The sequence below is a fragment of the Rana temporaria genome, chromosome 1 (genome assembly GCF_905171775.1).
Source record: "Rana temporaria chromosome 1, aRanTem1.1, whole genome shotgun sequence".
Taxonomy (NCBI): Eukaryota; Metazoa; Chordata; class Amphibia; order Anura; family Ranidae; genus Rana; species Rana temporaria.
Genome location: NC_053489.1, coordinates 368,134,311 through 368,149,988, shown reverse-complemented (window position 1 = coordinate 368,149,988; position 15,678 = coordinate 368,134,311). Strand labels below are relative to the sequence as shown.

The window sequence follows — 15,678 nt, the reverse complement described above, 5'->3', positions numbered from 1 at the left end:
GTTGGCTCTACTGGCACTAATCTGACGCTGCCTGGGGAGACGCAGACCCTATCTGGCGCTAAAACCAAACTTTGATTACCTGCCGGGCGATCAGGGGGTTAAACCTTTATTGGGAAAAATATGGCGGGTGCCTTGACGCTATAAAAAATAAACTAGCTAAACTGCATCACCCGTGACACTTATACTGTGATCACTGGTGACAGGGGGTAACCAAGGGGTTAAACCTTTATTGGGGGGCGTTAGGGGGGTCCCTAGACCTATTGGGGCCTTAGACTAATTCCCCTAACACTTATTTTAGTCACTAATGACACTAGTACAGCGATAAAAAAAAAATCTGATTACTGTACTGGGTGACACAGTGACAGGCAGTGAAAGAGTTAATTGGGGGGGTGATCAGGGGGTGAATTGTGTGCCTACGTGACCTGTTGTCAGTGTAGTGTTGTGCAACTCATGTTTTAGATGTTCTCTCCTCTCGGTCTGGAACAAAAAGACCAACACGGGGGAGAGCACATCACTTCCCCTCTCAATGTTTGCAGTTAGAGACAGGGGAAGAAAACCATTGGCCAGGAGTGATCACCAGGTCCAAGCCATATTTCATTGGCCTGAGCCTGGGGATTGATCAGTTCTAAAACGAATCTGATCGTAGTTCACGCGCGTGACGTATATATACGTAAACTCACGCAGGGGAGCCGACCTGCTGCCGTATAACTGCGGCGGTTGGTCGGCAAGTGGTTAAAGCTGTCATCTAATTTATGAAAAAAAATTGGGTTCTTTGACTTCTTTTCTTGTGGGCCGGTTGGCAGTTCTGTTTGCCCACGTACCCTACAGTTTACTGCTTGGGTACATCCCATGGTCTATGAATAAGTTCTGTGCCCTGTACTGTAGGATTAAGATAGTAGAAATATTGACTTGCCTGTAAAACTCCTTGGAGTAAAGTAAAGGCCACAGGTCGCTACTTATTGCTTGCTAAAAGAAAAATCAAAAACACAGCCTTGCAGAGCGGTAGGAATTCAATCACCTAAAGGCAGCTGCATATAACCCATTGCCTAGGAATACATGTCCTTTGGCCAGTTTTGTACTTTAAGATACAGTATTTTACAGGTAAGACAACCTTTCTATTTTTCTTCTATATTCATAAGTCATAGACAAACTTTACAGATGCCATCTATGGATTAGTAGAGAACTTTGATAGATGCAATAATAGGCTTGCAGCCACCTCTGTGCATGGATACTATTCCATGGCAAGGCAGGAAGAATATGAATTACTGTAATGTTTGGTCGGTTCTAAAATACAAAACTCTTATTTTATAGATTAATGGAATTGCAAGTGAAAATATGTCCTTGGCTGATACTCGCCGGCTTATTGAGAAGTCAAAAGGCAAACTTACACTTACTGTTTTGAGGGATAATCGGCAGTTTCTGGTTAACATTCCTGAAGTAAATGACAGCGATAGTGAGGACAGGAACTCCATTCAGGACGGTAAGTGATGGCTATATATAAATTATAAAGGTTGATTTGCAAAAACTGGTGCAGCTCCGCATAGAAACCAACCCACTTCAGTTCTTTTTTTAAAGGCTTAATTGAACAAGCTGAAGTAAGAAGCTGATTGGCTACCATGCACAGCTGCAACATTTTGAACTCTCCAGGTTTAGTAAATCAACCCTACAATGGAATAAACATGACATTTTTTATTCTGTAAAAGGTCAAAGTATGTAAAAATTACAATGTAGGTACAAGTATGCATACAAAAATATTTAACTGTGAACATTGTACAGGAAAAAAAGGAAGGTTATAGTTGGCAAAAATGTATTCTAAACCAGAAAGGTGGTGTCCCAGACAGTCCATTTTTTTTTTGAAAGAGGGGCATAAAATCATATAATGTATGGTGAATTCTCTCGGAAAGTTTGATGTTCGTCATGCGGTTGAGAATTTGTGGCCAAGGTACCGTCGTGGAGCGCCAATTAAAGGCTATGGCCCAATGAACGGAGCTGAGAAATGTATGGATAAGCCTTGCGCTGGATGTAGGGATATCTTGTATAGGGGAGAACAGAAGACATATCTGGGGTGTGAGAGGGATATTTTTTCCGGAGATTTTATCTATAACAATACTGGCCTTGTGCCAAGTGCTCTTTAGATGTGGACAATCCCAAAAAGTATGCAATAGTGTTCCCTGGGAGGGACAGCCCCTGAAGCAGAGTGGAGATAGTGAGGGATAAAATGTATTAAGTTTAGCTGGGGTAAGATACCACCTATAGAGCAATTTAATAGCTGGTTCTCTGATTGAAGTTGTTTTGGTACATCTATGGAAATGAATAAAAATGGCATCCCATTTTTCGAGAGTAAAAGAGGTATTTAAGTCCGATTCCCATTGTAACATGGGATGTGACTTCTCGGGCATGTTTGTCTCGTTCAAGCTTTTGTATATTTTGGAAATCAAACCCCTATCACGAAGGGGAGGAGATACAAACTTGTTCAAATTGTGTGTAAGGGGGGTGGAGTGTAAGTGATTAATATTTCTGAAAGAATAGTTTTATTTTTGTATAGTACTCTAATTCATTAGGAGAAAGATCGTATTTCGTTTGTAGGCTGAGAGTGAGTGAGAAATTAGTTCATATATGAGAGCGATTTTAAATGCGTTGGGTTACGTGACTTCCCAACTTTTAGTAAGTTTTGATCTTGGGCATTATTTGGAGGGGAAAAACGAGGATCACCTAGAAAAGATGCCGGGGGGGAGTGTCGGAAGACAGCTTGAATTTTGGGGCTTGTCTGTTCCATAGTTGGAGAGTGTGGGTGACGATAAGTTTTAAAGGTCAAATTTTTTGTGGTGGGATGGTTTTGGACCAGATAAGTCTTTGTAGATTGTAAGGTAGGATAGAATCTTCTTCGAACCGGATCCAAGGGATTTTAGATGAGGTAGCATACCATTGGGCTAATTGGGTGAATCTGGCCGATAAGTAATGGAGCCATATGTTTGGGATGCCGAGGTCTCCTTTTAATTGAGGCCTAAACATAAGGGAGTACCCAAATCTGCATTTCTTGTTCTGCCAAATTAATTTGTTAGTCTCTTTGTAGTGTATCTAATGTTTTCTTAGGCAGAACAAGAGGAAGAGCTCTAAAAAAAAAAAATAAGTTTGGGCAAAATCATCATCTTTACGGCCACTATTCTGCCCGAGAATAAAATCTGGTATGATGACCAGAGTTTCAGTAGAATTTTAATATTATTAAATAAGGGAGGGTAGTTTGCTTGATATAATGTGTTGTACAGGGGTCTAATCTGGATACCCAAGTATCTGAACGAATCCACATGCCAATTGAATGGGAATTTGTCTTTAAGTAGAGATATTAGGGCTGGAGGAATTTTGATTGGTAAAGCTGAGCATTAAGATTTACACCCAGACCTGTCAGGTCGTGGAAGATGTCGAGGGTTTTAGTTAGATTAGGTAGAGAGATGAGAGGGTTAGTTATAAACAGGAGAACATCATCTGCATAAAGACTCAGCTTGTATTCTTTTGATCCCTTCAAATATCCTTTAATGTCTGAATTATTTCTGATAGCACATGCAAGGGGCTCCATTGCAAGGGCGAAAAGTAGAGGGGAGAGGGGCATCCCTGTCTTGTGCCTTTTAGTTAGGGGGAAAAAGTCAGAGTTATTGCCTGGGAGTTTGATACGTGTTTGCGGATTGTGATAGAGGGCTTTAAAGCCATGCAGGAATTCATTAATGATGCCATATTTGGGGAGTAAAGTGTTAACATATGACCAGCTCACGCTGACAAAAGCTTTGTGTATGTCAAGATTAAGTAGTAGTGTGGATTTTGAGTGTATGTTGGAGTCTTGAATAATATTTGCAGCCAGTCGTATATTGTCTGTTATTTGTCTGTTTGGAATGAAGCTTGTTTGATCAGGGTCCACTAAAGGGGGGATAACAGCCGATCATCTGTCTGCCAATATACTGCCAAATATTTTTAGGTCATTGTCAATAACTGATATTGGGTGATAGTTTTGGGGGGTGGAGTGGTCTTTATTTGGTTTGGGAAGTGGTGACATGTTAGCCAAAAGCATCTCAGATGGCAAATGGCCGCCCTGCAGGATGTTATTATATAATTTAGTAAGGTGTGGAGTAATGGTGGGGGCAAATTTTTTATAATAAGATGTGGATGTCTTTAATGTTCCAATAATTCTGTTAACTTCCATATCTGTACAAGGGGCATTGAGGGATTGAATTTGTTCCCTAGTAAGAGTGGGCAATGTAATGCCATTAAGTCAGTCTAAGGAGGACTGTTTAGGCAAAGATTGTGGTGATGAAAGAAGATTTTCATAGAAATCGGGGGACAGTTTCATGACTTCTTTGGGATGGGACACTATATTTTCAGATGCGTTCCTTAATTTGTAAGTGTGTGTGGTGGTTTCGTAGATTCATTTATTTTTCTGGCGAACATGGTGGAATAAGAGTTGCTGTTAAGAATCTGGCCTTTGACCATCTGAGAGCCTTTTCGGTGTCCGATGTTAATAAAGTGTCTAAGGTAGTGCGTTTTCTCTTGGATTTGTTTAAGGAGGTCATTAGATGGGTTTTGGCTGTTTCTATTATATAAGCGGTCCAGTTCCTTCGTAAGGGATCTAATATCTGCAAGTTTGGATTTATTTTTACTAGAGGCAATATTGATCAGATGACCTCTCATAACCGCTTTATGTGCCATCCATATAGTTGCAGGTGACAAGTTTGGTGTTACATTGTGTGGAAAGTATTGTTCAAGGTGAGAAAGAATTTGTTGATTGCTTGATGGGTCTGTGAGTAAGGAATCGTTCATTCGCCATGAGTGTGTTGTATTAGCTAGACCTATGTGAGAGGTGTTAAAGGAAACTATGTGGTGATCAGACCAGGGACATATGTGGATATCTGCATTAGAGGAGTTGGCAAGTAGGATTGGGGTGCAGAAGATATAATCAAGACGGGCAAAGCTGTTATGCGGGTGAGAGTAGAATGTGTAAGATTTGATACCAATGTTGTGGGATCTCCAGGTGTCTACTAATTGGTGGTTGTAAAGTGTTCTGTTCAAAGATTTAGGGAAAGCTTTGGAGGATGGGACCACTCTGCTCCTGTCCTAAAGCTGAATGAGCAGCTAAATTAAAGTCACCACCCACTATTAGATGAGTGGAGTGATAATTGAAAAGGTATCCAAAAATGTGTTGAAAAAGCTAGATTGGGCAACAGTGACAGAGCGTCCTCCAATTGTACCTTTCAGAATCAAATAATGACTATCTGGGTCCCTAAAGACATTCTGAACCTCAAAAATCAGAGTTCCTAACAAATATAGCCGCACCTCTAGATTTTGAGTTGTAAGTAGTGCAATAAAATTGGCTGTAACTTTTGTCAAAAAATGTAGGGTGATTGTCTGTTGCAAAATGAGTTTTTTGCATCAAGATTATATCAGCACCCAAACTTTTGTAGTGGCGAAAAGCTTTCTTTATCTTGTGAGGGGAGTTAAAACCCTGGACATTGTGGGATATCACCTTAAGACTATTAAGAAACGATGTTGGTTATAAGGTAGCGGCACCAGGTCATAGGGACCAGGGAAAATCACATAGCAAAGGCGGCATTGCAATAGTAATATGATAAAAATCATTGACAATAATAATGAAGAATTACCTGAGAGAGGGGAAAATCTAGTGACAATCATTCCATCATCTATGTCTCCACATATAAACTGTATCGAGATATATATCAAAAACAAACCTGAAAAATTTCTTGTTGACCTTTCTATATCAATTAATGTATTGTGCCCATACATGTGAGCAATGGAGAATGGGGTACCTGAACTATAGAACCGAGGCAGTGATGAACTCATATAAAAGAATGGATTTGTTCTACACAACACTGCTCCAACATAATGCATTAAGTATAATGAAAACTTTTTGTTCGACCTTTTCACTATTTTGTAAAAATAGAATATTTTACTATAACTATGAAAAATATTCTATAAAACTAGGGGGTCAAAGTGAGAAGCACTATCTGACCGAAGAAAATATTGATGTGGACAATATTGTCCAATACTCACAAATGGAACCTCCACCATTAAAATAATGGAAAGCAGGATCAGTCGCAGAGGGGCTGTCACTAGAAGAACCATGCTTTTTGAGTCCCTTGTGAGTAGGGGGTACAAACTAGCAGAGGCGGAGCAGAACAGCCTCAGCGAGGATTCTATAAACAAAAATTTAAGTGCATGCTGTAGCAAATCAAACAAATCATCAAAGGTTAGATCGGCTGTTAGGTTTGCGCAGTCAATCAAACTATCAAATATTCAGAACAGTAACAGCTTTTCCCTGAATGTTGCAAAAAGATGAACACAAAAACATGAAAAAAGAGCGCAGAAACAAAAAATCCAGGGAAAAGTCTGAGACAAAAATCAGGGAACATTTTTATCTATAGAAACAGTGTCTCTATGTGATCATTCTCAAGCTTCTACATTCCTGAATGGTTGTCACCATCTTCTCTGATCACGACGTGTAGCTGGTGTAGACCAGATAGGTGAAGTGTGAGGAGTAGTAGTAGGTCTTGCGGCTACCCCTGGGTCCAAAAGGCCCAATTTCATAAGTAGATCCTTGCCTTCTGAGACATTATAGACAGTGTAGGTGGTGCCGTTGTGTGGCACTGTTAATTTAAAAGGAAAACCCCAGTGGTACCTGATATGGGCTGACTGGAGAACTGCTGTTATCTCCTTCATATTACGTCTCCTTTCTAGGGTAGCTTGAGAAATATCTGGAAATATTTGAATTTTTGTGCCCTCCAATTCAATGTTATGCATATTTCTAGATGCTCTTAATATGTTTTCATTTGTGATGAAATCTTTCATGCATAGAATATCACGTGGAGGTTTATCTGTAGGTGGTTTAGGGCATAAGGCCCTGTGAACATGCACATGAGGATGAAGGTACATCAGGAAGGAGATTGTGAAACAGTTTAGAAACTGCTGGCATCAGTTCGATGACTGACTCTGGAATTCCATGAATCCTTAGGTTGTTCCTTCGGTTTCGATTGTCCAAATCCTCCACTTGCAATTGTAAATGTGTGTAGTTTTCAGCTAAAAGTTCAAAATCTTTCCTAAGGTCATTATGTGCTAGAGATAGCTCATCATGTTTGGTTTCCAAAACGTCCGTGCGACCTCCCAGGGATGTTCTTTTTTCCTGTGTGAGTGTGTTTGTTGTTTTTTGATGTTCACACTGTATCCTGTCTACAAGTTTCTTGTAAATCTTGGGTAAGCTGGAGTCCAGATCTGCTTTTGTGATCTGAGAATAGAGCTCACTTTTATTTTGTGTGGAAGCAGAATTCTGCAGGGGGTCACTGGTGGGTGTATAGGACTGTACAGGCGAGGAGCCAGAGCCTTTATGGGCCATTTTTTTCAGTTCTTTATTGTGCAGTGAATACGTGATAAGAGAGTGCTGATGTGCACAGCGATTATATGCCTTCTTGCCCGACGGCATGCACCGGTATGGATTATAGAGATGTATGTAAAAGAAAAAACGAAATAAGGAGATTATTTCTTACGTTGAGAGTTAAATCCTTGCTGAATCGATGAGGTGCTTAACCACTTGATAACCAGACCAATTTTCAGCTTTCGGTGCTCTCACAATTTGAATGACAATTACTTAGTCATACAACATTGTACCCAAATGAAATAAATTTTTCTTTGTTTCTGTTATAAAATTTAGAAAATTTTTTGTATTTTTTCTTCATTCTTTTGCATAATGTGAAAGATGAAGTTACGTCGAGTAAATAGATACCCAACATGTCACCCTTCAAAATTGCACACGCTCGTGGAATGGCGACAAACTTCCCTACTTGAAAATCCCCATAGGCGACGTTGCAGGGTATTGTGGGATATTGCACGGGGTATTGCACAGGGTATTGCACAGGGTATTGCAGAGTATTGCAGAGTATTGCACAGTATGGGCAGGGATAGCTGAGCATGTACGGATTGCTGGATCTGTGACTGCATTTGTCACAGATCCAGCCCACAGCACTCGTGCTGCATCCGCTCTCTCCCCTCTCCTCTCACACTGTACCATTTGGTACAGAGAGGGGAGGGAGGAACCGGCGTCATCACATGTCATTGGACGGAGCGATCACGTGGTAAACCGCCGCCATCGGCAGCGATTTACCGTGATGCGCCGTGTCCAGAGGACCCGGCGGTCACCGACATTCTCGTGTGCGCGCCCGATTCTGGGAGGACGTCCTCCCAGAGTTAAGGAACCACCTTGTAGACGTCTTTCGTGTATAGGGCGGTGATTAAGCGGTTAATAATCAATGGTGAACTGCATCGCGCCCCCACTTAGTGATGAATGTGTCCTTTAGATCATCCTGTTACCAATGTCCCAGGTTAAAAACACCAACTGTGGGGCTGTAAGACACCAAAAGAGGAGGCCACGGGACCCTGTCAGGGTAAAGATCATTTGCATAGGGATCTATGAATTGTGAGCATGCAAGGTGTAGCAAGATGGCTGCTTCTGACTGAGTTGCGGTCAGCAGTGCTACCCACAGCAGTGAGGGGGATTATAGGTGAGGATTGTGAGAGGCAGTCTGAAAGATGAGCAGTTCCCAGGAGACAGCAATCCTGGCACGCAAGGAACTGAGCAGCCCCAGCTCAGGAGCAGCAAGATGGCCACTATACATGAATATGGGGACAGGGGCGTTTCTCAGCAAGTGTTTCACTATATGACACTGTCCGGGTCACCTCCTAAGCGGGTGGGGTGTATTTGATGTGATGTTGGGCTTGGATACAGGCTCAGGGGGGACAGGGAGGCTGCTGGAGGAAAAAGGGTGTAGCAAGATGGAATAAACATGAAATTTAAAGTGGCTGTTTTAGATAAACAAATTGAGAGTGTTTGTTTGATTAAAGGCTCGTATAATAAAATCAATGGTTAAGTGCTAACTAAAGATCTGTCATATAACCTTACTCCACCTATCGTACAACATGTCTATCGCATTATAAATAAAGCGTTACCTCTGTACAAACGTGTAATATAGTGGTCATACCTGTCCCCAAAAAAACTTGCCAAAATCTGGCAGCCCTTGTTGGATATCTTGGATGGTGGATCTCTGTCATCCTTGTGATCTGTGTGTACCATTGAGGCCAGGATGGAGAGCAATGGGATGTGTGTGTGTGTGTGTGTGTGTGTGTGTGTGTGTGTGTAAATCTGTACTGTGGTTATTTTCTCTTCTTTGGGTTGGCAGCTAGTGCCCATGACTACTGGTACTTTTTTATATATTTTCCTATGTGCCTTCAGAATGCAATTTACTACGCTTGTCTACTATATTGGGCTCTGCATAGCCGTCACATTTTTTTTGTGTGTCCTTGATGGCTTCTGCTTTGAACTTTTTCTAAAAAAAATGCATCATATATGGTTTAGATAATACTGTTTAGTACTTTGTTTCTGTTTCACTAATTAACAAGTAGCTAACATGCTTTAGTTAGGCCCACGCAGGGGCTAGCATTGACAGTTATCACACAAGTTAGTTAACAAAAACCGCCAAAAATAGGCAATGTAAACCTACCGGAGAAAACGAGAACTAACACAGCAGCAGAAAATAGGCCTGTTTCATAAGGCCGTCTGGGCAAAGGGGTCCTAAGAAGATTCCCCAAACCAATGGGTCATCCCTCGGCCCCGCCAATACCCGTACAGTAGTGCCATATACAGCCTATACAGATCTGAGAGGAGAGGAAAAATTAATCAGAAAGGTGGAGATAAAGAAAGTAAGAATGTGCACCTGACAGGGAGCCAAGGAAAGCTAAGGGAAACAAAAGTAGGACCAGAGGGTTGGAGGTCGAGAGAAAGGGGGAAGGAAAGTGCTCAAGAGCATCGGGACCATCCGTGGCCCAAGCTGGCAGGGGGAGACTAAAAAAGAGGGAGGGAAGGGGGAAATTGGGGAATTCGGCTGACAGAGGGGCCTAAAGGGGTTACTGTGAGCAACAATTAATGATCAGAAGTTACCATGATACAAAAGTATTTATTAATAGTATCAAAAGTAAGGTATAAAAAAGTACAGCAGTTGATGAACTATATGAGGACTAAGGTAATCTTGAGTGAGCAAGTGATTACCATGTACAAAATCAGACAGGACTAACAAAAAAGACATAAAGTGACAGCATGGTCCGGACGTGTGTGTGTTCAGCCAGTGAGTTTATCAACACGAATACAATTTAGTTAATTGGTGGCAGTAAAATTGGGGTAATAAAAGCATCTGGGAGAAGATTCTATCCCTGATGATCCCCTCTGCATAAAGCCAATGGGTGTTGACTGATAAACTGGCTGAACACAGTTCAAGTGGGGGGATAGGAAGGGAGGGGTGAGGGAAGGAGGTAGAGCGAGCAGTGGTAAACTTTCTGCAGGACCTGGTATTTCTTGAATTTGTTCAAAAACGAAATAACAAGGAGAAAGGAATCATATGAGTACTCAAAAAAGGTCCATAAAGATGGCAATGGTCCTGGTGTGCTGATGCTTAGATAGTTATTCAATTAAGGTGCAATCATGCGGCAAAACAAGTTAGTAGTGTTAGTCAAGCAAATAGGACAAAGTTCCAGTGAATCCATTAATAAATATTAAGATCTAGGATTTAGTCAGCTTGAAGAATCAGTAGTCATGCATAAGCAGATCAATTGATTAATATTAGGAAGCAGCGCTATATGAATAATGCAGGATTGGAGCATACACTGTATGTCACTTTTGAAAGTGAAGGTTAGGCACCATTAGTCACAGCTGTTTGGTCGTCCGTGAATGGAATGTTAATACATTCCCAAAATTGCAGTGTTTTACGTTACCACTTAGTTGTCTGCTACGATTCAGCTGTTTTTTCCAGGCTTGGGCAATTGTTCTTTTGGCTGACAAAAATAGGCAAGAAACGAGCTTCCGCTGATGGACAAATAGGCCTGGAATTTGACAATGCAGTAAGGCAAACTTGGCTTCTTTTTGTATTGGAAGGTGGAACAAAGTAAATGGGAAGCCATACAATAATTAGTCTAGGGCATGTCCACCATACAATTATATGTACTACATCACCCAGATGGCCAGAGCCCCCGGAAACGGCGGTCACTGGAGGATGGCTTGGCATGGGCAATGTGGGTAGGGACCCAATACCAAAGTAAAAGCACCTTCTATGCCGCCTCCAAGGTGGCTGTATTGAATGAGCATTTTGCCACAGAGGACCAGGCCCCGCTCCAGTCTGTCTCTCCATTGCCAAGTCTCATTCCCACTGAGCTACATAGGTGAGAAGAGTGGAGGAGGTACAGTTATTCAGGGATGCATAGAGGGCTGAGATGAGACCCGGGGATCCTTGAGAGTTGTGGCAAACGTGTTCAAATGCAGTTTTTTGGAATAGGTCAATGTTGGTTCTATGTAGCAAGGTGAGCCAATACTGAAGTTGGAGGTAGTGGCAGAATTCCATCTCTGGGATGTCACGGGACTCTCGCAGCAAAGCCCACAAGGGGAACCATCTGACTGTTAAGTGTTGGACTATACCATTAGCAATCCACCAGGAGAATGTCTGTGGGGTGTTTTTAGCCTGGGGCGAACAGAGGGTTATTGGTGATAGGAAGCAGGAGTAGAAAAGGGTAACCTGAGGCTGCCAGAGTACCGCACGGAATCCCAAACTTGTAGGCTATGATGCATAAGCAGACTCTGTAACGCTGGGCGAAGATTGAGGGAGCCAGAGGAGGGATGGCATGGTGATGTGGGTGCAGTTAGGCAGTTCCCGGAGCAGTCACAGGAGAACATCTACCGAGGCATGAGGCAGAGTTAATTGGGCAATCTGGACAACTAGATAGTATTTAGAGAGTATTTAGAGAGGTTTCGGATCCCTCAGACCCCCTGTAGTCTATGCATCAAAAGGGTCGCTCTGGAGATGCTAGGACGTTTGTTAGCCCAGATCAACCGCAAAATTCTGTTTTGGAGCAGACGTAGAAAAAGACGGAACCCGCACCGGAAGGGTACAATAGTGATATAACATTTTGGTAAATAAATTGTAATAGATGGTAAATAAAAAAGAATAGAAAGGGGTCAGCTGAATACCAAGGTAATTAATATGGGAGGATGCCCATTGGCAGGGAAAGTGGGCCTGTAAGCGAGTAACCAGGTCCCCTTTGTCTGTTACTAGCCCCGCAAGACTCCAGATTCTTTGGGTGGGTCTCTTGTCTGGAGCTCGGTGGGCAGAGGCATGAAGTCAGACTCCCTGTCCACCTCTATCATTTGTCTGTGTGTCTTCTTTCTGTTGACATCTTGGGAGCTGCAACATACATTTTCTCCTGTGTATGTCTTGCACCGTTCTTCTGCTGGTCTCGTAGATTATGCCCCATCATCACGAACATCCAGGAAAGTCACCACATGACTGGTGTGGAGAACAAGACTGCCTCTCTCACCCTCGTGCATGAGATAAGGAAATTGCCTGTCAGTCACAGCAAAGGGGGTAGAAACTGACACCTATTTCTCTGTGTATCAGTTTTTATCTTACTGAAAAAAGATAAGAGAATTGCTCAGAGCTGAATTAACTCTTCATGGCAGGACTGGGCACAGATGACATGACATGCTATACGCTACAAGGTACAAGTCTTAATTAAAAACCGGGTCGGGGGTCCGTGTCTGAATGGACACAGGGAGCTCTGACTCTGCTTGGGTGCCCCATAGCAATCTGCTTGCTGTAGGGGCATTCAACAGGACTGAGGGGCCAGGAGCACAGAAGAGAGACCTGAGAGGAGGATTGAGGTTGCTCTGTGCAAATCCATTGCAATAGAAGCAGGTAAGTATATGTTTGTTTGTTATTTTTAAAGGAAAAAAACAAGACTTTACCGTCACTTTAAGATCTTCCCCGAAATCTTCAGTTCCTCATTTAAGAGGGGGATAGGACGGTAGAATTGCGGTTCCGGGGGGGGGGGGGGGAATGTTTTAAGGATCATGAAAATGTGCGCCCTGAGCGCATCCGGGAATAGAAGAGACCCCTGTTTCAAGACATTAAAGTAATTGGTTAAATAGGCAGCCGAGAGCTCAGAGAACTTCTTGTAATAAAGGTCAGAGAATCCATCTGGGCCGGGGACCGCGGAAGGCTATAAGGACTCGATAGCCTGAAGGACCTCAGCTTTAGTGATGTTGGCATTAAGAGTATCACGCGTGTCATCGGATAGCAGGGGAAGTTTCAGGTCACGAAAGAATGCTTCTGCACAGTAGAGGGCAAATGGGTCAGGCTTGGCATAAAGCTTTGATTAAAAAGTCTGCAGAGGTGGATGTGATCTTCTGGGGTTGGAGGTGTGGCCTCCTGCAGGTAATTCGCAGCCAAACTGGCCTATGTTTCCCCATAGAGTTAAGGTTCCTGACTAACATAGGCCAGGTTTATCTGGGCAATTTATAGTATTTGTTTGGTCCAGCAGAGGGCCTTTTTGGTCACAGAGGTTGAAAGTAAGTCCAGTCCCATGGCCAGGGCATGACAGGCCTTCCTGTGGCCTATAGTGGGGTGTGCCTTCACACCCATGCGATCCGATTTAATGTCCTAAATGTCAGTTCGCAGTGCGATATGCGAGCTGAAATGGGGGTGACATTACCATTGTATGACAGTTTCCAGCAGTTCGCATATGGCAGTGTGAACTGCAATGCGAGTCGAGTGCTATGTGGGAACCCGCAGTGGATTCACAGGGTTCCCTAATCACACCTGTTTGAACCGAGCCTTGGTGGGAGCAGTCAAGTGACATTTGTAGGCTGTATGCTTGGACACTGGTGCGATTCGGGAAACCTGCAAATCCACTGCGGGTTCCCACATCGCTAACGTTGACGTCTCCCATGAGAAGGATGCCTTTTTGATGTCAGGAATCACTGTACAGAGGTGAGAAAAAATCTGTGTTGAAACCTATTGGAGGCATAATAGGCAATAAGGGTAATCTCTTGATCCCAAATGGTGCCCTGCAGAAGCAGGTAGCTACCAGTGGGTTCAGCAATTTGTAACGCACAAGTGAATGGGATATTGCCGTAAGGCAATTGGGACTCTGTTTCTCAGTGGCCGAGCCCATATAAAATGTGGAAACTGATGCCTTGGAAAACTTTGGACCGCTTGATGGGTAAATTGAAGAGGGGTTGGGGCCATGGTGGAAGGTGATTCAAATGCTCAACGACCAAGCAGCATGTCAGCCAACGCACTATACGCCAGCTGACAGTCAGTCTGATGTGTCTCGAAACCCTAGAGGGAAAAAGAAAAGGGGAAATAACAAGAATTGTTGAAAAAACACCAGCGGTGAAAGGCATTCTAAAGATTTAGGATACCAGGCGGGGGTGGCTCTGTCACCGGGTACATAGCTGCTTTTGTAACATCAATGTTTAGTACTATAATACTGTTCTTTAAATGATAATGCGGTGCAGCAATGCTATGTTTATTACCACTCTTTCCTTAACCCCTTTTGCAAAATGTTGCAGTTTTCGTACATGTTTAAATTGACATTAATACTTTAACTTTTTTTCCAAACCTGAAAAACTTTCAAATAATTCTCCGACATACATATTATATTATTTGATACACTGTTTTAAAAAGAAATCTAGCTCTGTTTTTTAATATAGGCTGAAAGATGAATAAAAATAAGCTTTTTCTGTTCAGTGAGGGACATAGGATGCAGAGGTTTTTGAGTTATACTGTTGCCTACAGGAGTATTTGGATTTGGCTTGGTATGACTTCTCCCACTCTTAGCATGCCTGTACTCCTGTGATCCAAAGAAGCATTGGCTTCAGAGCGGTCTTGGACAACCTCATCAGATGTCACTAGGGGTTAGAGTATCCCTAGCTAGAGGTTTGCTCCCAATCAACGCCTCTCTCAATGCTTTCACTCTTCCTGTATCACTGCTTGGGTTAGCAGACCTCTTTGTAGCCCTTGTGGGATTTTTGGAACAAGGGATTCTCTGAAATTGGAAATATTTTAGGTATTCTATTCTAAAATTACATTTCAAAAGCCAAAGGGGGGCATCTGCCCCATCTTGAATCTCCTGCCTCTAAATGTCTTCATTCTGTCCCAAAAATTCTATATGGAATCTACCAGGTCTGTCATAACCTCCCTTGATAAGAGTTCCTAAATCTTAATTCTGTCTGAATACTTCTGGACCATATCGATTTTGAGCCATAGCAGTTCATTTGGGGACATCAATATCATCCCCATTATAGATTTGAAGCTACTCCATGCTCCTTTGTATACACAGATATGAAGAAGGTATTTTAATTTTGCCTTTTATTTGTCTCCAGTCCACCCACTCTAGATTATTCTGTAAAGGGCCCTTGCAGGAGCCTGGCATTGCACTCCTAATCTGCTGATACAAAGGCACCCTGTTGGTAGATTGGGAGCTGGCGCATTGATTGTGGGGGTGGTGACCCGAATGAGCAGGCCTCCACTGGTTCCAACACGTGTTCAAACTCGGTTTGGTTGTGCCCTCACCTCTGGTATATGACCAGTTCAGTACAGTTAGGTCCATATATATTTGGACATGGGCACAATTTTTTTTTTTTTTCAGGTATTTACCAAAATCTATTCAAGCTATAGTTCTAGAATGGATATGGGCTGAAAGTGTACACTCTCCGGTTTAATTTGAGGGCATGTACATCTGAATTGGAGGAAGGGTTTAGGAATTACAGCTCTTAAGAGTAGCCACCCCCCTTTTTCAAGGGACCAA

At 42.6% G+C, this 15,678-nt stretch overlaps 1 protein-coding gene across 3 annotated transcripts in view; it reads left to right on the top strand.

Moving 5' to 3' along the window:
- The window catches only part of TJP3 (tight junction protein 3), a 432,362-nt gene that overhangs the window by 184,132 nt on the left and 232,552 nt on the right, over window positions 1-15,678 (top strand). For all 3 annotated transcript variants that reach the window (XM_040322292.1, XM_040322285.1, XM_040322278.1), the window contains exon 7: window positions 1,312-1,480. In XM_040322292.1, coding sequence (XP_040178226.1) covers window positions 1,312-1,480 — 169 coding nt within the window. The remainder of the gene's footprint in view (window positions 1-1,311; window positions 1,481-15,678) is intronic.